The sequence below is a fragment of the Mytilus californianus genome, unplaced genomic scaffold (genome assembly GCF_021869535.1).
Source record: "Mytilus californianus isolate M0D057914Y unplaced genomic scaffold, xbMytCali1.0.p SCAF_4, whole genome shotgun sequence".
NCBI lineage: Eukaryota > Metazoa > Mollusca > Bivalvia > Mytilida > Mytilidae > Mytilus > Mytilus californianus.
The window spans coordinates 96,586,434-96,612,909 of NW_026262690.1; the positions used below are offsets into that span (position 1 = coordinate 96,586,434).

The 26,476-nt window shown below is 33.3% G+C and overlaps 1 protein-coding gene across 2 annotated transcripts in view; it reads right to left on the reverse strand.

Moving 5' to 3' along the window:
- LOC127698937 (crossover junction endonuclease MUS81-like) overlaps positions 1 to 26,476 on the reverse strand; it is a 44,263-nt gene that overhangs the window by 2,054 nt on the left and 15,733 nt on the right. The window contains exons 7-20 of one of the 2 annotated variants that reach the window (XM_052202696.1): positions 22,947 to 23,027; positions 22,599 to 22,687; positions 21,914 to 22,075; positions 20,396 to 20,472; positions 18,088 to 18,172; positions 16,806 to 16,951; positions 15,662 to 15,962; positions 14,812 to 14,933; positions 13,510 to 13,622; positions 12,946 to 13,062; positions 12,127 to 12,222; positions 11,641 to 11,766; positions 9,773 to 9,876; positions 1,801 to 1,884 (exon numbers count right to left, since the gene is read on the reverse strand). In XM_052202696.1, coding sequence (XP_052058656.1) covers positions 1,801 to 1,884; positions 9,773 to 9,876; positions 11,641 to 11,766; positions 12,127 to 12,222; positions 12,946 to 13,062; positions 13,510 to 13,622; positions 14,812 to 14,933; positions 15,662 to 15,962; positions 16,806 to 16,951; positions 18,088 to 18,172; positions 20,396 to 20,472; positions 21,914 to 22,075; positions 22,599 to 22,687; positions 22,947 to 23,027 — 1,703 coding nt within the window. Of the gene's footprint in view, positions 1 to 1,800; positions 1,885 to 9,772; positions 9,877 to 11,640; positions 11,767 to 12,126; positions 12,223 to 12,945; positions 13,063 to 13,509; positions 13,623 to 14,811; positions 14,934 to 15,661; positions 15,963 to 16,805; positions 16,952 to 18,087; positions 18,173 to 20,395; positions 20,473 to 21,913; positions 22,076 to 22,598; positions 22,688 to 22,946; positions 23,028 to 26,476 lie in introns of those variants that run through there. The other variant, XM_052202698.1, reaches the window with a different exon arrangement.

Genomic DNA, 26,476 nt, shown 5'->3' on the forward strand with positions numbered 1-26,476 from the left:
ATTTTCATGGTTCAGTGACTACTTGAAAAAAAGTTAAGATTTTTTGTAATGTTAATTTCTCTCTTATTATGATTAATAGGATAACTATATTTGGTATGTGCATACCTTGCACAATCCTCATGCCTGTCAGACAGTTTTTACTTGACCTCGACCTGATTTCATGGATCAGTGAACAAGGTTGAGTTTTTGTGGTCAAGTCCATATCTCCGATACTATAAGCAATAGGTCTACTATATTTTGTGAATGAAATGATTGTATGGTGCACATGTCCAACTGGCAGGTGTCATCTGACCTTGACCTCATTTTCATGGTTTGCAGGTTAAAGTTAATTTTTCGTGTTTTAATCTATTTTTCTAATACTGTATGCAATAGGTCAGCTATATTTGGTGTATGGAAATATTTTATGATGTACATGTCAGTCTGACAGATTTTATTTGACCTTGATCTCATTTTCACTGGTCATTGCTCAATGTTAAGTTCTTGTGTTTTGGTCTGTTTTTCTTAAACTATAAGCAATAGGTCAACTATGTTTGATGTATGGAATGATTGTAATGTTTATATGTCTGTCTGGCAGGTATCATCTGACCATGACCTCATTTTCATGGTTCATTGGTCAATGATAAGTTTTCCTGGTTAAGTTTGTTTCTTAGATACTATATTAGATATGTCAACTATATTTGATCCATGGAATGATTGTAAAGTGTACATGTTTGTCTGACAGGTTTCATCTGACCTTGACCTCATATTCATGGTTTATTGGTCAATATAAAGTTTTCATGTTTTGGTCTGTTTCTTGTAAACTATAAGCAATAGGTCAACTATATTCAATGTATGGAATGATGAACATGTATTTCTGGCATGATTTATCTGACCTTGACCTCATTTTCTTTGATCATGATAAGTTAATGTGATACTTGTAGTAAAACTTTATATTTAGGGTTATCAACATAAAATCAATGGTAGCAAAGCAGGCGAGACATTTCAGCGTGTGCATTCTTGTATGAAATATATATCATTCTTTTAATTGTTATCTCCTAATGAAAGCAATCAAAAGTAGCAGTGTTCTAATTGAAATGATTGAGTTAATTTTCCACAAGCCTATAATTGCTTTGGGTCATATCTTAGTAATGATGACTATCACTGTTGACAGTAAATGACTTAGTAGTTTTGGCGAGTGTGCATCAAGTGCAGGAGGTCATTGGTTTATCTCCATAATAGGTCAAACCAATGACCAATTTGTAACATCAAAATACAAAATATATTTAAAATTAAATAAACTGGATGATTTTAGTGTTTCAACGTAAATATTATACAAACTATAAAAAAAAAACTATAAATTAATTAAATAACTATGACAGGACAAAAATAACTGCAGAAAAACCAGATCCTGAAAAAAATATATATCACAGAACTCACTGTTACAAAACACAAAATCTACAGGAACAAGTCCAAAATATCTACAAAGAACATTCACATAATTGCAATTTCATGAAGGTGTCCTAAATAAAGAGTTGAAAAATTCCTAACATATCAGGAGTCCGAGACCAAAACATGTCAAATCTCTGGGAAGCAATTTCAAAACTTACAAAAGCTTGTTTACAATTTAATCAGCTGTCACTGAAAAACTGCATGTCATACACTATTTGGCCCCATAAACTACACTTTCTAAGATGTTGTAAGTCCAATGATTGAGCTGACAAACAATACAGTAAGAAGTGATTTTTCAACAAGTCTTGGGGCAATAAACAGATTTTATTTTTAAGTCACATTTGAACTGACGAATAAAAATTTTCTATATACCTCATTGCCTTGCCACATTTTATTCCACTTAGCATTAATTCTTTATCCTTCTCAGTTCTGCACTCATTATATGAATACAACAACCTGTATTGTAAAAAATTAAAAGTCATATGAAACAAGTTTCTGGTGATTATAATGTTCAGGAAATTATTGAACAAATGCATGCATATATAGGAACCAAAGTACTCTGTTCACCTTTTTTAGCTCACCTGGCCCAAAGGGCCAAGTGAGCTTTTCTCATCACTTGGCGTCCGTCGTTGTCGTCGTTGTCGTCGTCCGTCGTAGTTGGCTTTTTACAAAAATATTCTCCTCTGAAACCACTGGGCCAAATTTAAACAAACTTGGCCACAATCATCATTAGGGTATCTGGTTTAAAAAATGTGTCTGATGACCCCGCCAACCAACCAAGATGGCCGCCATGGCTAAAAATAGAACATAGGGGTAAAATGTAGATTTTGGCTTATATCTCTGAAATCAAAGCATTTAGAGTAAATCTGACATAGGGTAAAACTGATTATCAGGTCAAGATCTATCTGCCCTGAAATTTTCAGACAAATCTGACAACCTGTTGTTGGGTTGCTGCCCCTGAATTGGTAATTTTAAGGAAATTTTGCAGTTTTTGGTTATTATCTTGAATATTATTATAGATAGAGATAAACTGTAAACAGCAATAATGTTCAGCAAAGTAAGATCTACAAATAAGTCAACATGACCAAAATTGCCAGTCGACCCCTTTAAGAGTTATTGCCCTTAATAGTCAATTTTTAACAATTTTTCGTAAATTTTTGTAATCTTTTACAAAAATCTTCTTCTCTGAAACTACTGAGACAAATTTAACCATACTTGGCCATAATCATTATTAGGGTATCTAGTTTAAAAAATTTGTCCGATGACCCTGCCTTCCAACCATCATGGCCAACTTGGTCAAAATTGTACTTTTTTAAAGTAAAATGAGATTTTATTAAATAAATACTTACCATCATAAATTCTGAGTACATCCATCTGCGCAAGTCTGACAGGCGGAAAACCCCAAATAAAAATATCATCCAATGAGAAGAGGGATGACCAAGCAGTGCCCGTATAACCATGCCTTTATATCATCCATTTAATTTCCTAAAGTAAGCAAGAAGCCCTAGGAAAAAAAACAGGGGATGAAGGGGAGGTTGGGAGGGACCTTTAATTTATGATGGTAAGTATTTATTAAATAAAATCTCATTTTACTTTAAAAATGTACAATTTTATGTCAATAAATACGTTACCATCATAAATTCTGAGTAAAATATAGAATCTAACGCAAAGCTGAATCCCCTGAACCAGAAGATGCAGGAGGAAAAACAACTCTTTGTGCGGAAACTAAAGGTCCTAAGGAGTACAAACTCTGAGCTTGAGTAGATAAAGACTGCAGATAGTGAGAAATGAAAGAATTTTCAGTTCTCCAGAAACCTGCAGATAAGACTTCCTCTAAAGAAGCGTTATTAAAAAGGGCCCAGGAGGTAGAAATAGCTCTAACATCATGGGCTTTAACATGCATACTATTCAGAAGTTCTTCATTAGAAGAGTTGTAAGCTAATTGAATAGTTTTACAGATCCAAGTTGAAATAGTTTTAGCAGACAAATCTTGTTTTCCTTTGTAAATAGGAATAAATAACCTAGAATTTGAGGAGGTGCGGAGACTCCGTGTTCTCTGAAGATATAAAAGTAAGACTCGGATAGGACAGAGTACTTTAGAACTTGAATCATCAGGAAGGGCTGGAATCACTATTGGTTCTGAACCGCTGCTCGGAATTTGATTTTTGGCTAAAAAGGCTGGATCCGTTAATAGAGTAACAGATGACTTATCCCTATTAAAACGAAGGCAGTAATCAGCAGTGGAAAACGCATGAATTTCACTTCATCTTCTACCAGAGGCCAAGGCAAGAAGAAAACAACACTTATACAATAAAAACTTGATTTCAACCTTTTCAGCAGGTTCAAAAGGATGGGTTTTTAAAGCTGATAAAACTACACTCAAATTCCAAGACGGGATTAAAACTCTCTATCTAGGGCGTTCAAGAGTGAAATTCTTAACTAAAAGAGAAATGAATTCATTATTACCAAAATCTGGACCTCCAGACAGTTGAATCGTCCTAGAAATAGCTGATCTATAGCCTTTAATTGTAGAGGGAGATAATCCTTTCTCTTCAAAAAGGTGGATCAGAAAGTCTGCTAGTTGCTGTGCAGAAATTTGGAAAGGATCAATTTCCTTCTCACTACACCAACTACTGAAGATAGTCCACTTGGCATCATAGACGATGTTAGTGGAATCTCTAACTGCTCGGGAGAGATGTCTGGCTGCGCATTCAGAAATACCTCTCTCCTTGAAGCTATCCCTGAGAGGAGCCACACGAACAGATGTAGCTTCTCTGGATTGGGATGAAGAATCTTGCCCTTGAACTGGGACAGAAGGTTGTGTCGTACTGGTAGAACCAGTGGACGAGCACAAGACAGATGAAGAAGATCTGGAAACCAGGCTTGTTTGGGCCAAGCTGGAGCAATAAGAATAATCAACCTTTGCTCTGCTGATATCTTCCGAAGAACTTCTGACAGAAATCTGAACGGAGGGAAGGCGCAAGCGAACATTCCGTCCCAAGGAACACTCATGCAGTCTACTGCGTAAGCTTTCGGATCTGGTACAGGAGACATGAACACTTGAACTTTGTAATTGAGGCTTGTTGCAAACAGGTCTACATGAGGAGACCCCCACTGAAGTGTTATTGCCTGAAATACTGATTGGAGAAGTTCCCACTCTGTATTGACTGGGGTAAGTGTCCTGGACAGAGCATCTGCTAACACATTGAGTTTCCCTGGGACATGACGAACTACAATCTGTAGATGAAGGTGATTGCAAAGAAGGAGGATTTCTCTTGCTAAAAGGAACAGCTCGTAACAATGAGTTCCCCCTTGGTTTCGCAAATAAGCCACCACAGTGGTGTTGTCCGATGCTAGAACAAGAGATTTGTTCTGCAGTAGGGACTGAAAATGAGACAGTGCAAGAAGAACTGCCTTCATTTCTAGTATGTTGATGTGTTCCTTCAAAAGATCTGGAGTCCACACTCCTGAAACTGAAAGACCTTCCAGATAGGCTCCTCAACCGAGGTTGGAGGCATCTGTGAACAGTCTGATTTGGAACTGGAAACGACAGAAGTTGGCCTCTCAAAACGTTTGCTTGGGAAGTCCACCAAACCAAATGAGGATACAATTCCTGATGAATGATTGGAACTGTAAATTCCCAATCCTGTGAAGCTGGGAGCCAATGTTGATGTAGATAAAATTGAAGAGGTCGAATGTGGAGACAACCAAGTGGAACAACATCCGCTAGTAAATTCAAGAGACCTAGCAGTTGTGAAAACTGGCGAGCAGTAACTGTTTTTAGGAAAATAAAGTCCTGAGACGGAATAAGGTCTGACTTTTTCCAAGAGATGAGAAACCCTAGAGAGAGAAGCAATCTGATGACTACATCGGTATTGAGATAGAGTTTCTCAGGAGAAAGTTCCTTGATCAGTGAGTCGTCCAGGTAAGAATGAATCTGAATAGCATGTGAATGAAGGTGATCTATGGCTACCTGCATGAGTTTGGTAAAGGCTAGTGGTGCAGTTGACAGACCAAAAGGGAGAGCTCTGAATTGGTAAACCCTTTTGTTCCAAACAAACCGAAGGAATTTGCGGTATGAATGGCAAACTGGAACATGAAAATAAGCGTCCGTCAGATCCAGGGATGTTGTCCACATACCTGGAAGAATAGAAGCTCTGATTGAACGATTGGTCTCCATTTTGAAATGGGGAATAATCATGTAAGAATTGAGGATAGACAAATCAATGACTGGTCTCATTCCTCCTGTCTTCTTCGAAACAAGGAAGAGACGAGAATAGAAACCTGGATCTATTGAAGATACAGGGACTTCCTCCACTGCCCTCTTTGTCAAAAGAGTCTCTACTTCTGTTGACAGAAGAAGAAACTTCTGTGGATCTTGATTATTGGACAGTGGGATAGGAACAGAAGAAAGAGGAGGTTGTTCTTTGACTTGAAGAGTCAATCCCCTCGAATTACTGACAGAACCCAACAATCTGAGGTAATACTTGTCCATTTTTTTAGAAAATGAGTTAACCTCTCCCCTACTGGCAATGGAGAAATAGGAGTTTTGTAGTACATCTCTGGATTGGGTTCTGACAGTAACGTACGAGGGGGCAACTTCCTAGGAAGAGGGATTGGCCCTCTTGCCACCTCTCTTAAAACTGTTAGGTTTAGACTTAGGGAATGAAGACTTCTTAGGTTTATTACCTCCATCATTAGTCATTTTCCTCCTCTTCTCTTGAGAATTATAAGATGAGCCTCCAGCGGAAGAATAACTACCTCGTTTAGAATTATTTCCAGAAAGAGATACATTCACCTTCACTGGAGTTGGGGTTTGATTGAGATGCTTCTGTACTTCATTAAGTGGCAACCCAAAAATCTTATCATCTATGGGAGACTTAATTAAAGCATCCTTAAGATTATCTGAAACCTTTGCTTTATCCAAAATTTCAGCTCTTTTGGATAAAGTGCAGTTGGCTATAGAACCCATAATCAACAACTGAGAGGCACCCAAAGCCTTGTCCAACTGTAATAGAAAAGGCTTGACCTCTGGTGGAAGAGAAGAGTCTTTAAGTACTGGAGAAACTGCAGATAAAAAATGTTCAGCAGTGCCTAAAACATGAGAGGCATTCCTGAGAAGGTTCTCCGTTTTGGACCAAACAGACTGAGAAAGACGCAGTCCATCGGCAGGTTTAGAAGCAATCGAAGATGAAAAAACCTTGTCACATTTAGGTACCAAATTTACCCAAGGTAGAAAGAATCAAAGATATCATAATCTTTAGAACGGAACTGCTCAGTAAATGAGGCAAGCCCAAAACCACTCACTTGAGAAAATTGGGACTCATTAGCCACAATCCCATCATTGATGATCTGCAGAGAAGTAGACATATGGTTGGATTGTGGAAAACTAGTATGTGACTTAGCGTTGTCTATAGACAGACCACATGAAGCCTTGAAAGTAGAGGTAAGTCTCTTGGGTCTGGGAGGAGACTGAAATGGTACCTTGTTGATGTCTCTCATAATGGTATAAACCGAATCTCTAAGATCCTTCAAAGTAGAAGGAGTATCTTCTGCCTCAGGATCCTTACTGGAATTGGTAGAAAAATGACCAATTACAGAAGAAGAGATAGACACAGGTACAGAAGGTTGAGAAACATTCTGAGAGACCTGAGCTGGATTATCACCTTCTTCATCAGAAGTAAAACCTTCTTCCTGACTGCCTGGGGCCACCGAAAAGCGTTCTTCCTCATCACTGTCCTCCGGGTCACTTCCAATATTATGATCTGGAAGGAGTGAAATCACTGGAGAATTTGACTTATTGGCAATGTTCTCTAGCGTACCCAGGCGGTTGGAGAAAGACGTCAATTCAGAAGAAATAGACTGACGAAAGTTGTCCAGAATACTCTTGAACCCATCTAAAGAGGGGCCAGAGTCAGTAACCTGATTAAACTGATGCCTAACAGAAGAGGTAGGCAGAGCAGCAGGTAAAGATACACTACTACAACTACTAGCTGACACTGTTAAAGGAGGAGCAGGAACTGACAGATTAGATGTAGTACTCTGAGGAACAATAACTGGTGTGGTAATTGGTCCACAATAAGGCCAGAAACCTGGGAAAGGCTGACCAGGAACCTGACTAGGAAAAACCTGATTAGGTAACCCTTGACCAGGAAACCCTTGACCATGAAACCCCTGACCAGGAAAGCCTTAATAAGGATAACCCTGAGACCAAGGAGGTCTAGACCAAGACATGGCGTTACTAGCCGAAGCAGGTAAAGTGAAGCCACAGTATGACGCTGGCGCTCTAGACCCAGGTAAGTTTAGACCCATAGAAATACCAGGGTAGGATGAAATAGACCCAGTGGTGTCAACTGGCCTAGAAAAAGTGTGCGTAACAGTGGCAATGGTAGGGACACCTCCATGATAACCGACAGAACCTGTATTGAGGGTCTGTTGACCAGTCTTAGTAGTCACCGAAGTAAAAACGTCGGTTAGTTGACTACTAATAGGAGGGGTTCCCTGCCTTACCGTTGTTGCGGTAACAGTAAAGGGTAACAAACTGTCTAAAAAAACATCATTACCTGTAATGGCCTCGAAAGGACTGGAAGCATTAAACTCCATAATTAAATAAGTATGAAGTTAAATACTTATAAAATATAATATTATAACAACAATAATTAATAAACAATGGTATGGGGATACCTACAATATTCACTATCGAAAAAACAAAAAACTTAAAAGTCTTCTCTGTAAGTTGTAACACATGTGTCTCGATGCGCAGGCGGAAATTAAATGGATGATATAAAGGCATGGTTATACGGGCACTGCTTGGTCATCCCTCTTCTCATTGGATGATATTTTTATTTGGGGTTTTCCGCCTGTCAGACTTGCGCAGATGGATGAAATCAGAATTTATGATGGTAACGTATTTATTGACATAAAAATAGAACATAGGGGTAAAATGCAGTTTTTGGTTTATAGCTCTGAAACTAAAGCATTTAGAGCAAATCTGACAGGTGGCAAAAATGTTCATCAGATTTAGATTTATCTGCCCTGAAATTTTCAGACGAATCCGACAACCCGTTGTTGGGTTACTGCCCCTGAGTTAGTAATTTTACAAATATTTTGCAGTTTTTTGTTATTATCTTAGATATCATTATAATATCTAATATCTAATACTATTAATTATGATTTTAACCTTATTTTACATGATTTCCAAAGCATCAGTAAATACAGGTGAGCGACACAGGCTTTTGAGAGCCTCTAGTTTACATTTATTACAAATTTATGTCATTGTTAAGGTAACTGCATATTGAAAAGCTGTTTGCGAATTAGAGTATGGGAAGACAATAATTCAATAGCGGTGTATTTCTGAAGATTTGGATACAATAAAGGATTTTTTTAAATCTGTTAACAGGAAGTTAACTGATAAACCATGTACCCTATAGGGAAAACTTTCCCACAATTTACTATATAAATAGTTAAAAAAAACTGGTCATTTTGCGATTTTGTGAAAACTGAAAAAAAAGTTAAAATCTGTCTACATGCATATCTTCAGTTTACATACAACTGCTCTACAAAGTAAAAAGGTTTTACCAGAGAAGTTTGACAGGCAAACCATTTATCTTATATTTGGGCTGATGGATGGGTATACAATTGGGTTACCTGCAATTAATATGCCCCCCCCACCCCCTTTGACATTTAGTCAATAAAATCCACAACAGGCTTCATCAACTACTAAAAGGAACTACGTCAACACTGGTTACTTCATGTCTAGCAACAATATTGCATGAACATTCAGGATAAAATTTGTAAATACTCAAAAGCATACAAGTTCCACACATAAGCTAATTAGTCCAAAAATCAAACAATTTTTTGAAGCTGGCTTTCCAAATACTCTAACCTTCCTCATGGCATCTTACATTAAGTTATTAATAAACTATATAGCTCACTTATTATATATGACTTATGTCAAGAATGTTCAAATTCCAAGTCCATAAGTACATTTAATGATGCCAATCAAAGAACAATACATACAACTATATTCTATAAAATAATACTACTATAAATAGCAGTTTTGAATAAACATAATTATAACAAACAACTGTTTTATAGTATCACTGTTAATTCAATAATCGTCGTGTACATTATATTAAAGGGATTGATAAACAGCAGATAAAATGCAGAATTATTGATTGCTATTTCAATACATGCTGCACATATAAAATACAATCAGAATTCAAAATTTTGAAACTGCGAAATGTGATACTAGCCAAATTACATTTTTAACATGAATAAAAACATCCAAAAATATGATAAGTAAGTCTATTCATCCTTCATGTATGTGTTACAATATACTTACTCTTTCAGAGTATTATATTTATCACTGATAGCTTTAGCTTTTTCTGCAGACATTCCGTAGAGTTGTATCAGCTGTTTACCAAACATTTCTTGTACTGTTAATATCTATAAATATATAGTACACTCCATCTGGTGCAATTGCCTAAAATTTCATTCTTATAACAAAATGATGACTTTATACCCATCAATTATTCCATTCAACGCAATTTTCAAAATATTTTGCATTATATATGCACAAAGTGATTTTGAATTCATACTGCATTATATAATCTTATTTCTTCACATTATCATTGATATTTTGCATAAATTAAAACTAGTCAAAATATGAAAATATGACTCTGTATCTTAGAATAAAAGTCAACATAAAATGAAAATTATACAATTACGAGCAATATTTAAATGTTGAATCATAAAACCAAAAAGATGACATAAAGATTACAATTATTCAACAGATCATATATAGTTATTCTATAAATAAAGAAAGCACAAAACTTCAAATTAACAATCAAACCATGAAAATAAGAGATGATCAAGTGAATCCTGATAAGCAAACATATCAAACTGGCAATGATTCTACAAACCAAACTGTACCAGTAGTTAACATATTACTCATAGTAATAGAGAAATAACCAAAGCACAAAAACTTAATTATGAGCATTGAACAATGAAAAAATCTTAAGGTTAGATAACCCTTGTAAGAAAAACATGCACACATTAACAGATTACACCAAATTATAAATGTCCTTTTACTCAGAGCATATACATATAATAAACTATTAACACAGAGATATGTCTCGCCTTTTTGTAATTTTGATAATGCAAATGTTGAAATTAAAATAGCAATACTTTAAAATGTAAGTTATGCAAGTATTCAAAGACAATGAACCATGACTGACTTTACATGGCTAAACAATCTCCATGGAAATGAGATGTGCCAATGCTTATACAATTGCATACCAAATACCATTGACTTATCACAAGTCTTTCCCTTTAAACAAACCTAAACACAAACATTAACTTGTAAACTGTAAAAGTTTCAAAGTCAATGAACCATGATGAGGGGGTGGGGCTACATAATCTCAATGGAAACGAGACTTGCAAATGCCAATATATTTGCATACCAAACAGCATTGACTCAACATTAGCAGTTCATCTTAAACTGAACTGATCTAATCACAAACTAATACATGTAAACTAAGCCAAAGTATTAAAGTCAACAGACCATGACTGAGGGGGCGGGGCCAAATATTCTCTATGGAAATGAGATGTGCTAATCCTTATACAACTGCATACCAATTAACATTGGCCTACCACTGATGGCTCCCCTTGAACTGACCTAATCACAAACTAATCACATGTACACTAAGCAAAAGTTTCAAAGTCAATAGACCATGACTGAGGGGGCAGGGCCAAATAATCTCTATGGAAATAAGATGTGCCAATGCTAATACAAGTGCATACCAAATATCATTGACCAACCACAAGTGGTTCACCATAAACTAGACCTAATCACAAACAAATACAATTGTTGACGCCGCTGCTGCCGTTGGAAACAGCATACCTATGTCTCGCTTTTTGACTCCGTCAAGGTGAGACAAAAACTGACATCCAGAAAATTTTAACTTTGAACCATGGAAATGAGATCAAGGACTTCTGACATACAGATGTAAACTTCATACCAGAAGCTATTTATATACAAAATATGAATTGTCTAGTTCTACCTTCTGAAAATTTCAGGTTTATCAAAGAAGTTAATGCAATCACTAGATTAACATATTTTAGTCTCATATTCTGTAATGAAAAAGTCCCAGGTAAGACAAAAGTCTGTGTTTTATTTTGAATTTTTTAAAATGTTCTTTTCTTTTTTACCTTAGACTTCACTGATCCTACATTGAAATGTTCAAATGTGATCAGCTTTTGTTCACTATCATTGATATCAAATATTTTGTTGTACTCTTGAATCTCATCAATACTACAGGCATGTAATGTTTTGTTCTGAAAATAAAAGATGAGGTTATACAAATATCTGAAAAGAAAGAAAACTTTAACATCTTTGTCCATTGTCTTTCATTGATAGTAACTTATTTTTATATTGATCACAATGTACGTAACGCAGGCGAAAAATATTCTCAAAATGATCTTTAAAATTCATTCCTCCAAAACAAGTTCATAGCAGGTAAAATTTGCAAAATTTGTGACATTATTCATTTATAAAGTAATTTGACCGTAAGGTCAAATGCATGTTCAAATTGATAAAATGGTAATTAACTGAAACTTGTTTTTTACTTAGAAATATGGGTGTACAACTAGAGGATGGTAAAAGAAGTCAGAAGTCTAATGGTATTTTCAACAAACCCTATATAATCGCTGAAGATGTCTTGTCATAATTGTTAAATATGCCACTGTTTCCTTACTGCCTTTTGTTCTCTTCAATTGAAATCCATCTATAACCTAAAAATTAATGAATCTCCCCGTTACATTTTAAATACAAGTAACTCAGTATAAAAAACTGTTGACAGAGAGATATGTCTCGCCTGTCGGCATAAAATTCAGAAAAAGACCATCTGATGGACAGCAACATGGTTTATTAATTCAGTCGCTAGACCATTATCTAGCATGGGCCTCAATATAGTTGTCAAACTGATATGTACTGATGGTAATGCAACTTCATATAAAATATCAATGATCCATCGCAAGTAGTTCTTATCAAACTAACTTAAGCAGAAAACTTAACATTGAGGGAAATTGCTAAATAATTCAAAACCACTGGACCATGATCAAGGGGACAGGGACTCGAAATAATGGTCAAACTGATAAGTACCGATGGTAATGCAACTTCATATTAAAAATAAATGATCTATCACAAGTAGTTCCTATCAAACTAACTTGAGCAGAAAACTTAACAATTGTTGATGCCACCACAGCCACAGCAGTCACGGGAAAAGCAATCCTTATGGCTAGCTTTCTGCGACTTTTGTTGCAGGTGAGACAAAAACTTACAATTGTTCCATGTGAGAGAGTTATTCATTACCAAAATATTACATACAATTTGTAGAACTAGATTTTAAGATAAGACAAGTTTTGACTTGTTTTTAAATTTTTACTGAAAGATTTGTTTAGATTTGTTACTATTATCTTATTTGAAGATAAATAAGTTTGTAATTCAGATCTTACTGTAAGATTGGTCATTGTTTGTTTGATAGTACTCTCTGGGATACTGAAGTGTTGCATGGATCCATGATCTTCCACCAAAAATACAGGACATCTTAAACCACAGTGTTTCAATCTGAACTAATTAAAATAAAATACCATAAAGTATACTCAACTATAATTTTTAAAAACACATTTTTTACAGTTGCTTTTGTGAATAAATAGATTTTACTCATTTCAAAGGCATTGTACAATCTGGAAGACTTGTGCTTTTTTATATTTCAAGGGTAAAATAATAAAAACAATTCTAATAAACTGTTGACACAGAGATTTCTCTCACGTTTTGTAATTTTGATGATATAATGCCAATGTTGAAATGTTGACACACTGAAAGAAACAGCAAGCCTAAGTCTTTTTCAACTACGTCGACGCGAGACAAAAATTAGTTATGTTTTAAACTCTAAAAAATATTCTGTGATGCATCAAAATTTTTTTATTAATTTTTAAAGCAATCTGATGAACTTGAGTTGAGCATGAAACTGTAAGTGTAAATTTATATTTTCAAATCAAACAGATTACACAATTCACCTTTTGATCTTTTAGTCTACCATCTGTACAACTGTGTACTAAATCATCCATTCTTTTTCTCTCCACTATATAGTCTAATACAAGTTCTTTGGGTTTATGATCTGGTGCAAAATCTAAAGCACATAAATTCAGTTTTGTTTATAACAGTGTCATAGCAGGAAATCTAATGCAAAAGTAAAAATTTGAAAATAAATTTTGATTAATATATTCGCAAATGCAAGCGAAAGGCTGAAGACATTGTTGATTTTATGTAAACATTGAAAAAAGGTATACCAACAAAATATGAGGCAAAACCATGTTTTTGGGGGGTAAGAAATTTGAATTTCAATCAATTTTGAAGATAAAGAAATGTACTGTGAGTTGTTAATCACTAATTTAAATCCCTACTCTTGGGGAAATTTTTGCACATGAAAAAAGATGTTTGCAGCAAATAAGTAGATATGTGACCAATCTAAAAATACGTCACACAGTACAGATTACCAACAGTATGAAGCTTGGTACAAAATATCAAGATGTCATGCAGTATAGCTTACCAGCAATATGAAGCTTGGTACCAAATATCAAGAAGCGCTGATTTATACTTCTTGTGAAAAACATTTCTTATATGAGCATCAATGTAAAGAACACAGTTATGTTACTTGTTTTCATGCTTAATACCAATCTGACAAATCAACCCCTTTCCAACTGATTTGTATAGATCTCATGTTGTGTTGGTACACTACTGTCCCAGGTTAGGTGAGGGTTGAGCATACCTAGATCCCACAATGTTCTTTAAGTGCCTATTCCAAAGGATTTGAAAATCTATCATATGGTATAGCTTACCAATATGAAGCTTCGTACTAAATATTAAGAGCCTCTGACTTGTAGTTGCTGCGGAAAATTCAACATTAATGTGTGGAAAAACAGAAGGATGGACAGGCAGAGGTAAATATGTAAACAATTCTTTTGAAGAGTAGCTTTAATAATACTACTGTTGTGTTCTTGATTTTCCAAAAATGTGTATTTTACATGGTTTCAAAATAAAACAATTAAACTTTTTTACTTGTTTACTGTTAACCTTGTTTTTTTTAGATTTCTATGTCATCATAACTTTTTAACAAATACCAAAAAATTCTAATTTTGGGCTAAATTTTCTTAAAAGATCTAATCTTAACCTTATGCTTGAGTCATCAGTTCATAATACAATGTAAAACTGTCCCAACTTCATTGAATCTGAAAACTTATGGTATACAACTGGACCTATTAAAACATTTTTCATACGAAATAAAAACTTTTTCAACAAAATCTTATAAAGAGTTTTACTTCGTGAGTATTCTGGTTTTTCTCTAGCAAGCCACAATAAGTCTCCAACTTGCAATTCTCTTAAATCACAGTTAATACCATTCTTCATAAGATCTGGTAGCAAATTCTTACTGCCTTTCTTTCTGTTTTGTTAACATGCAAAATAAAAAAAATAAAGACTGCCTATATACATGTTATAGATATTACAACAGTTAGTGTACTTGTCACAAATATAGTGTGTTTTATTTTCTCTAAAAACTTTATGATTTTAACACAACTATATCAATTTAACTCATACAACTATAGTGATCTGTTCAATAACATTTAATATGCTTTATAAAGGATGTTAATTTTCAGTCTATCACATCATTAAATTTTGAATAGACAGTTTCTAAGATTATTTCTCAAATTTGAATTAAATAGTTTCTAAAACTGTTTCCCTGATTGAAACATTTGTTTTACAATAAAAACAGAAGTTGTAAATATGTAACAGTTATTCATCTCCAATGTTATCCAAGTTGAATATTATAATAACAACAAGCTGTGGACTAGTTTACTATCCACAGTTATCAGGTATCAGTGGTTTCTATCACATTTGAAACTGTGCTTGATATAATTATTGAGTTTTCAGGTTTTTTTTCTTTACTATAGTTAAAAACATAAAGCTTTCAATTTTAATTTCTAGGAATTCTCTGTCCAACTTTAGTGTCTTTTAGAAAATCTACAGATATCTACAAATAAGATCAATTATTATTCATAGTGTAACTTTTGAAGAGACTATTATTTGACCACAAAACATTCTGCATGACATGTCGCTAAATGCAATCAATGAAGAACCAAGCAGGTCTTCCTTTTAGATAATTAGACCTACCCTCCTCCATAAAATTCTCTATTGTCAATGCACAAAACTATTTCAAACTGCCCCGGTCTTAGTATAAAATCTGGTCTTGGTAAACTGTATGTAGATGATACTGAACTGATGCTCTTTATAGAGCTCTGGGAACTCTGAGAATCTAGCTCTATGGTTTCTTGAATCTTTGAAAAGGACGGAATGGGAGGTAGATTATCTAACAAAGGAAGTAATTTGAGTCCTGCTGATGGATTTGACATCGAACTTTGCTGCTTTTTTTGTCTAGGTTTCTTTTCCTGAACAGATTTTTTTGCTTCTTGAACTAAAAATATGAATAAGCTTTTAAAGATTCTCAACACATCAATCTTATTACTTTGATTATGTTATAACATTCTGTTAAACCTTTTTAAAAAAGTCAAAATAAAACATAATAAAAATAGAAGTTGCTTCTGTAAAATCTGCTCAGCTAAACTTTTGATAATGCATCTACTTTTTGCTGATCATCAAATGTCATCATACACCACATTATCTCCAAAATAAATAGAAGTAACATAGGGACTTCTGTAATGTTGGTAAAATTTTTGGAAATAGTATATCACAGTTTAGTGTTATGTAAGACAATTTTTTTAAATGCGATTAAAGTTCTGCAACAAATCAAATGAAAATAACTTATCATAGCATATTGATATACATCATTTGGTTTCTTATAATCATCAGCAGCAATAAAGTTGAATACCGTTATATACCAATTACAATTAAGTGGTAAAAAAACCAATTTAATTGAAAATATTAACTTTTATCAAATCTATTACTTTATTACTTATTTTTAAGGTTATTTTTCAATTTTCTTCAAATGAACTTTAAACTGACCTATGGTTGGCCACTTACTACTTACACCACTTGATTTGAATTTTGGTGGATAGTTGTCTCATTGGCAATCATACCACATCTCCTTATTTTTATAACAGTTACTTTTATAGTTTAAATAATAGTTTTAACGAACATATAAACATATGCATGTACAATACAATAAGTCATCATAAATTTAAAGTTTGATTGATTTTAAAAAGTTGCTTTATATGGAGTTTGTAATGATATTTCAATTCATAGCTTCACTTTTGCAATGGTTCTATATGTTCAAAACAATTGAAAAAGTTGCCTTTACCTGGTATATGATCAGGGATGATTGGTATGGGATGATGAACTTCAATATTTGGTGTGATATTGAGAGTTGGCAAAGGTGGAACACCTGGTGCTACATCTGGTGCATCACTGTCTTTGATGTAGGCATAAACATGATCAGTCATTGGTCTGTTTTAATAAAACAAAAAGGCCAATCAAAGAATTTATTCAAAACACTACATAATCCCTAGGCTAGTTTATAAATGAACTATTAAAAAGAAAAGCTTGTTCAATGTAATGTATAACCATAAAGCACTTTTGTCATTGATACAATCAAAGCTTACTTTTAATCTAACGTAGTCGTATATTTTTAGCAATACTATACAAATATCAATATGAATATTATTGAATGTTATGGACGCCAGGGAAACAGCATGATTAAGTGGGTGTCAACTCTCCAGATTTCATTTAATTATATCTTAGTGTTTTGTCCTTCAAGGAATTTGGTGGAGATAAATCTTTGGTAATTTTGTTTGACATTTTTACATCCTTTCTATTTCAGTCAGATTTAGAGTTTATAATGCAATATAGACAATCATCTATTTCTGAAGACTGTATGTTGAACTCTAGATGTCTATTTGGATGTATTGTGTTGTTGGTGTGCTGCATCATTGAAGTATAAACACATTTGCTTTTATTCATAACAAACATTTTTGTAATAGGCAATTTAATCAATATACATGTAACATGCAGTATATGGAAGAATCTGTGGAAGTTTGGATGAATTCTGTTAAGCCATTTCCAAGAAGTTGATGATTACAAAGTGTGAAATGGAAGACACAGATAATGACATTGCGAGAAGACAAAAGTGATCCTTATGTGTCCCTGCAGCTTTGATGTCAGGCAACACAATAATATGAACTAATATTCTGTTATTATCGCTATTTTGTGTATTTTTCCTTTGCTATTTTTTTGTGATAATTTTTCATATCATGCTACCCGCTTGAGATAGAAAATTATCGTCAGAAACTAAGGATGCACTTGACATTGTCAATATAAACATCAACGACATCATAGGCAAAATAGTGATAAAAAGATTATCAATGGTCTTTCAATATCGAGGATGTTTCTCGACCACATCTCTAGATTGTAGCTGAGAAACACCCTCTTGTTTGAAGAACCATTGATAATCTATAACTATGATATTGCAAAATGTGATGTAACTCATGTCTAAGCTATGCTTTGTGTCATAAGTGTTTTACAAGCTTTTATAAAAACAAACTTTGGTAATAAATTTCTTTTGGCTTATAATTATATATGCATACCTGCTGGTGTCTAATTTATAAAGCAAGCCTGATGACAACAATCTTTGATAATTACACTTAATTAAAAATCCAAATCCAATATCATCTGAAATAAAATTCATCTAACAAATTAAATAATGTGTCTATAACAAACAGGCATATACTGTAAACAAATAATATACCAATGTAAAAAAAATCAGATAACAGCTGATATACAAAAAATTGTTATCACGTTCTGAGCCAATTGGCAGCATATGTAAGTTGAAGCATGATAAGCTGGAACATAAGATTTGACCAAACTTGCATCAAAAGTCATATTTTTGTGTATTCTATACAGTAGTATCCGATTTATGAGAAAACAAGGCAAGTTGAAAAAGATATTTGGAAATATGATAAACGTCAGAACAATGCTTCAATTTTTGTAAATTATAAAATATGGAATACTTCTTTTTAATAGGCATGGAAATGCTGATATGTTGCTATGGGAAACCCCATCGCTATGATAAAAAAATAGGTACACAATGATATATAAGAGAGTCTGTCATGGCTTCACTGAAATTCAGTCAGTTTTATTTAAGAGAAATTCACATTTAAAATGTGAACAGACAAAGGAATCTGTAATACAGTTATTATCTTTGGTCGCTGTCTGCTATATTTATTTTTCATTTGTTGATTTTTAAGCATAAATCAGGACTTTGTTTATTTTTAATTGTTTCACATTTTGTCATGCCAGGACCTTTCATAAGCTTACAATCAAGTATGGGGTTTGCTCATTGTTGGAGACAGTGACAAGACCAATAGTTGTTTACATCCTTTTCCATTGGTCCCTGGGGGAGAGCTGTCTCATTAGGCCAAAAAAAAATATATGTCTGTTTAAGGTTACATACTTTAAAAAAATAGGGTAGGTAGGTCGGTATTTCCATTTTATTTTATTTTTTCATTTTATTTTTTGTGACATGATTTTGAGTCATGCCGTTTCGTCTTGTCGTGGTCCGAGTTGATCATGGGCCGAGTTTACTCTTATTTTTAATGATTGGATTATTTCCCTTGGTAATTGGTTGGAAAATGGCGGCAAAGTGTTTATTTCATCACACGAGTTGCGAATTTCCTTAAAACAGCTGTCATATTCACGATTGTGAACATTAGGATGTATCAGGCAATTGATTTATATTATTTGCAACACTAACTTCGCTTTTGACACGAGTTCAGTTTATTTTTCACTTTACAACGGAAATAAAATGACTTAGGGTCGGCGCTCAAAAGTAGGGTCAGTCGGGTAACCGTAAACAGACATATATTTTTTTTTGGCCTTAGCAATGAAACAGCATCTTCTTATTGTTAAATGGATGAATGAACAAAATGATAAAAAAAGACAACAATCATTTTCTACTACTGTCTCAATAAGCACAGGAATAAAAAGATCTTTGAATTCATCTCTCCCTTACTACAAAAAAAAGAGTTTCATAGAAATCAAAATAAAATAAACAGCTGCGCCAAGAGCGCATGATACGCCCGTCGTCTTGTGGGTGAATTTTTATGCAATAATCATAAAAAGTTTCTGACTTATGGCGCGACATGCGAAAAAACCCCTTTTTTTTTTACAAAAAACTCAATATCTCTAAAATAAAATTTTGAATCAAAACCAAAAAGTATACAGATCTTTAGATTAATATAACTAAGAAGTGTGTAAAATTTTAAGCAATAATCATAAATCGTTTTTGAGATATGGCGCGACATGTGAAAACCCCCCTTTTAAAAAAAAAACAAATCAATATCTCTAAAATAAAATTTTGAATCAAAACCAAAAAATATACAGATCTTTAGATTAATATAACTAAGAAGTGTGTAAAATTCTAAGCAATAATCATAAATCGTTTTTGAGATACGGCGCAACATGTGAAAAACCCTCCCCCTTTTTTTACAAAATACTCAATAAATCAAAAATAAAATTTTGAATCATCATCAAAAAGTATACAGATCTTAAGATTAATATAACTAAGAAGTGTGTAAAGTTTTAAGGAATAATCATAAATTGTTTTTGAGATACGGCGCGACATGTGAAAAAAAATCACACACCTGTTTTAGTTACTAAGTCTCGTAACTCAAAAAGTTTTAATCTTATTTTCACCAAAAAGTATACAGATCGTTTGACCATCATAAGAAACAACTGTGTTAATTTCATGAAATTTGGATAAGTCGTTCTCAAGTTACGGTGCGACATGTTTACGCCGGACAGACAGACGGACAGACGACATTTGTATACCATAATACGTCCTGTCAAAATTTTGACGGGCATATAAAAATAATGCAGTTATTTGTAAATACTGACCATCAATGGAAACAGCAGCCTGATCTTTTGTGATTACTTCTGTGTTATCATCTCTGATGTACTTAAAGTTTATATTTCTGAAGAAGAAAAATATTCTTTATTATTATTTTAATTCAAATTTGACTACAATAACCATTTCTTGTAACATGGAACAATTACAAAATTTACAAACAACGTTTAAAAGGAGGAGAAAAACATATTATAACGAGTATAAGAGGACAAGTATACTTCTAAAGAAATTGAGTTTCAATATCAGAAACATCAATATCTCTATTCATTGGACAAGGTGTTACACAAGTAAAAGGGAGTAGCTGCACCTGGCAGTATTATATGCTAATATGTAATAAATGTATATAAGGACTGATGAATGGACAGATGTATGCAAAATGTATTTTTCCATATAATTTTTCCAACACATAATCATACATGTGAACCTCCCGACGGGAGTACAATAATCCCGTTTTCAGGGGTCTCCTCCCGACCTCCTGTTGAAGAGAAAAAAATCCCGTGTATGAAATTTTCATGAATGAAAAATTTCTGCCCAACATATCATCTCAGACATCTGGTGTAACTGACATTACCTGAAGTTATATTTTACCAGCAAATCAATTAACATGCATAATTATATGGCTTTACTTGTCAGGTTGGGTGTCAAACATACTGGTAATCAACGATTTTTACCTCAGGCTAACTGCCGTTGTGTAATAAAAACTTTGTGTATATATTGGGTTACTTCCCTTGATTTATCCTGTTTAAAGTTACTTTCCTTTAAATAATTTAAATTTTTAAAAGAATATAAATAAAATATAAATTGATCAAATAATCATAAAAGGATGGTAATTAAATGATTTTAAATGTCTTAGGAAATGTCATATAATTATGCATGTTAATTGATTTACTGGTAAAATATAACTTCAGGTAATGTCAAATAATAATTTTCAAATAATAATTTGAAAATTATTTGAGGGTTCTATACTTTCTTTCAAGGCTTAAATTGAATTTATATAATAACTATGACCTTCTGATTAATCAAACACCGACCGTGCAAGGGCTGTATAGCCAGTCAAGGTCGTTAAAAACTTCCATTTGTTGTATTAATCAAATAAAATCTAATTGCAAATGCAGATAGGTAAACAAATGATCTGATGACAATGTTTGTTCTAAAGAATAACGATATAAAAGATATGAATTGAAAAATTTAAAGAACATACTAAAAAAAAAGAATGTTAGATTGAACATGTAGAATATAAAGATAAAGAAACTTTATAAGTACAAGGGTACTATAAACTTAATACATAATACATTCGGATTGAAAGTTGAAGAAAACATATTTAAAAGACAATTTTTACAGCACACTGTTACATTTACGACAAAATTTATGTCGATTAAAAACCTCCTGATCTGAGTCCTAATCTCCTGACCAAAATTTCCCAATCTCCTGATCTGAGTTTCACAGTCCATCACATGTATGCATAATCTTCCAACATGACATGAGCAATTATCTTAAATATGACTTACATATCATTAGCACTAGATGTTACAGTTTGAGGCACATGTGTTGCTGGTATATCATTTGTTCCAGTTCTTATTGTGTTTGTGTTTCCAGGAGGAGCAGCAGCACCATCCTTTACAGCTTCTAATCTATGACCAATACCACATCCAGCTTCTGTCAAACTGTACCTTGAATATAATTTTTGATATGTTCCATTTACCTTATGAATACTTACATTAGAGCTTTTTCATTATATGTAACATGTCCTTTATTGGAAGATAATTGGTTTAGTAAAGTTTTGGTATTTGTGTATTCAAACCTTTAAAATCATTGAAAAGGACTATGGAAAATTATTTAACAATTGGTTGAATTTTCCAAGATGCCAATTTCTGTTTAATATTACTGACATGAATAAGAACATTATTTTTCTTTTTGAATTTCAAATATTCTTTAACAGTGTTCTAGCTCTTTTTTTGAAGAACCACAGTATTTTGAAAATGTTTATGTTTACAGGACATATATCAAATAATTATCTAAATTACTATGATATACTTTTGAATTTTCTTTCAGAATAAGTTTATCATTATTTTAAAACGTGAATGAAAGGATATGTTGATCATTCTAATTCTGTTCACACTATTTGTAATAATAATAAAAAATGCTGACCATGCTATAAAGATTTCATTGCTTCCTTTTTTTCAGATTGCTTACTTAGCTGGATTACTTTCTTTTACAACAAGTCCTTTGTTGATGAGGCTTCCCATTGATGACCATGCTGTGTATCTACAACTTGGATCTGGCTGAAATGAAATTCAAATTTCTACAGCTCCATTTTAGTTGGAAGGTAAAAGAGCATTCACTGTATTTTTTGAAACCTTTTTTCTTTACTAGTAATACTTAAAGAGTTAAAACGTATTTTTTATCAAATTGTAAATATGTAAATACAAACAAAATATCTTTGATTTGAATGCCCATATGGACATATCAATTTAACAAGCATAAAATTAATTCAATTACTTATAAACTAATTTATTACTTACGATCTAATTTATTACTTACAATAGAGAAAGACTTGTCAGCTAAGGGCTGTGCCTGTCTAATCAGGTCTGCCTTTGACATGTATGGTCTATCAGCATCTGACTGGTATAAAAAATAATCTGCATTAAACAAATTAATGAGTTATTCTGATTTTACACACACATAAATTTTTGCAAAAAAAAAACATTGTCACTTGTCAGTCAGAGCTCTGACATAAACAAGTCAGAATAAAATGACTTCTTCAAGTCAAAAAGTGTTTTGAAATTCTGACCTGTACGCGTCAATTTTTGTTTTGCGTAGTTTTCACTCGAGTCCGTCAAACCAGAAGTTCTTATGAATTTGCCGCCTATCTACGACACATACGATCACATGGTTTTTTGCGAGAGATCACGTGTTTGAGAGTCGTTGTTTTGGAAGTGTCTCGAACGAGAAGTCATTGAATATTATATTGATTATTTACGATTTTTAGTGAAAATCTTGGTCATTGTGGGCATTTCTAGAAAGGTAATTCATATTACCTCAATATTTTCATGGGCATTTTTATATTTTTTGCCTATAAAGAAGTTCCTTGCAAGTGATTTTTTTGCTGTTTCATGAAGGCGTGTGACCTGTAAATACGGACGCGTGATCTTTGAGATAACCTGGTGTATGACAATTCTGACTTGTTCAGGTCAGAAAATGTTGTTATGATAATGAATTGTTATTTTCGGGAGATAACTCGTGTTGTCTTAAACAATATTAACATTACCAACCAGTCAGTGCAATTTAAAAAGTAAAATTATTGCTTCGAGCTGAACATCGTCATGTGATTTTTCTATTTTTAAACTCAATCACGAATTGATTTTTTAACCTTTCTGATTCGTTTCTCCCAATGAGAAAAACAATCATTGTGAATATTGATATGATGATAAGGAAACGAAAATGGGAATAATTTTAATAAAAAGAAAAAGGAAGGGAGGGGTTTAACTAAAGAACCCAAGTTTTTTTTTTATTTTTAAAATGATTATAACTTGAGAACAATAAGTGATGCACACACCGGGTCTTCAGTTATGTCTTATGATCATGGGGCATGATAAAACAAATCAAATGAAATGTAGGGCAAGTCTCCAGGAATCACCCCTATCCCTGTCATTTCTCTATTCCTCTTTATAATGTCAAATTGATTTGAATGAAATACACCGGGCTAGTCTCCAGGTTTACCCCCACCCCCTGCCATTTGTGAATGTTCTTATATTTTGTAAATGGTAGAGATCCCAACCCCTAAACCATATATATTCTTGTATGGGACAATTTAACAAATCAAATGATATGTTGGGGAGGTCCCTGGGGGTCACGCCCTACCCCTCCTGTTTGAAAACTTGTAAACGGTCGAGATCCCCACCCCTAAACCATATATATATTCTTGAATGGGACAATAAAACAAATCAAATGAAATATAGGGGAAGTCCCTGGGGGTCACCCCCACCCCCTCCTGTGTGAAAACTTGTAAACGGTCGAGATCCCCACCCCTTAACCATATATATTCTTGTAAGGGACAATAAGACAAATCAAATGAAATAAAGGTGAAGTCCCTGAAGGTCACCCCACCCCTTTATGTTTGAAAACTTGTAAACGGTCGAGATCCCCACCCCTTAACCATATATATTCTTGCACAGGACAATAAAACAAATCAAATGAAATATAGGGGAAGTCCATGGGGGTCATCCCCATCCCCCTTTTGAAATGGTCTGGATCACCACCCCTTAAGGTAAACCATATAATATTCCTGTTCGTCATTTCAAGAAGATTTGAATGACATGCAAGGTCAATCCCTAGGCGTCACTTATGCATATCACTTTACTAGACAAAACCAATTTGTACTGAAACTTGCCCAATGTCAGGCGACCATGGGAATGACGAATTATGGGAGATTTGTTTGGGAGACTTCGTAACAGCATCCTGTAACAATTATTTCTTGTTTATTTTAATCTGCTGAGAGACCACCTTTACATATTATATTTATCAGTGTTTGTGCAAACAGAATTGTCTATTCAGTATTATTTTCCTCTCACATGCATCACATCTTATTAATTACATGGCATATTTGTTTTCCTCTGAAATTGCACATCTATAATTCTTACCCCAGATGCTTAGCCACATGAAGCATTTACCTCTTATTTGAGATATTGATAGTCTTTGTTTCTACAGAAGTGAGAAGAATATTGGAAGTTAGAATGTTCTGACTTATAAAAGTCTGAATGTTCTGACTTATAAAAGTCTGAATGTTCTGACTTAATAAGGTCAGAAAGACTCAGAATGATCTGAAGATACTGATTTTTTTTTTAATGTTTAGAGTATTTCAGAATATGAATGCACTTGTCATGCTAGTACCATAAGAAACCCTGACAAGATTTTGTTCCCAAACAACAATTTTTAAAGATATGAAGAATAACAAGTGTACAATGGAACATAAATTACAAAGTTATAAGTGTTGTGAAAAAAGCTATTTAAAAAAAACCAATAGATAGTTATCTTTCAACTTTTACATGTATTTAAAAAACAGTGAAAATATTATGGATTATATGTACGGCTTCTTGAAGGACAACAAAGTCACCAAATTTGGTCTGAATTTGTATATTTTTTCTCCTCGACATTGTTTTAACATTAATAATGTCGGCTTTTTTCTTAACTAATTTTAAACATTCTTAATTATAATTAAATTTCCCCAACATTTTGCTTACAAACTCTTTAATTTCTAAAGTAAAATTGAAAGTTGTCTTCACAGATTCAATGTGTCTGAAAATGTTATATTGAAAAAACAATACTTTTATATCCTCAAATAAAATGGGCATACCATGAGTTTAATGGTCATGCAGATATGCAATCCAGGATGTTAACAATCAGAGTTTAGATTACAGTCATATAGTAATAGGCAGAGTTTTTCTCATATAATCAATAACCAGAGTAAAGATAATTGATAAATAGAGGTTTAGTTTAATATAAGTAATAAACAAAGTTAATTAATAGACTTGCAATCATGTAGTTAAATAAGTAAATACAGAATATTCATACAAAATTCAGACAGAAATACTGTAAAAGGTCAGGTCATTAGGGACGACATCAAAAGTTTAATGTAGGATAAAAAAACTTAATTCACATAATTTTTTCACTGACCCCCCCCCCCCCCTCTTAACTTAATTTGGGAAAAATTGATTGACCAATATGGATTTCTGTAAAATCGATTTGTGGATAAAAAAAACTTGCAGCAATTTTAACCCCACCCCCAAACTATTTGATTTAAGTTTTTTTATCCTACATTGATCTTTTGATGTCGTCCCTTAGAATGTGATGACTTTGTACATGTTGTAGTGATAGTTATGGCACCCATACAACTTATAGGAATCAGTCAAAAGGAGAGAAAAATTCCCGAAATTTGTCACATAGTGACATTTGTGAGTCGGAATAACAAAATATAGACTCATTAATCTCTCCATCTTTTCAAAAATTATGAACCAGATTTTATGCATATCCATTTAGTTTTTGACAGACTCTTTTAAGTCAGAACATGATTT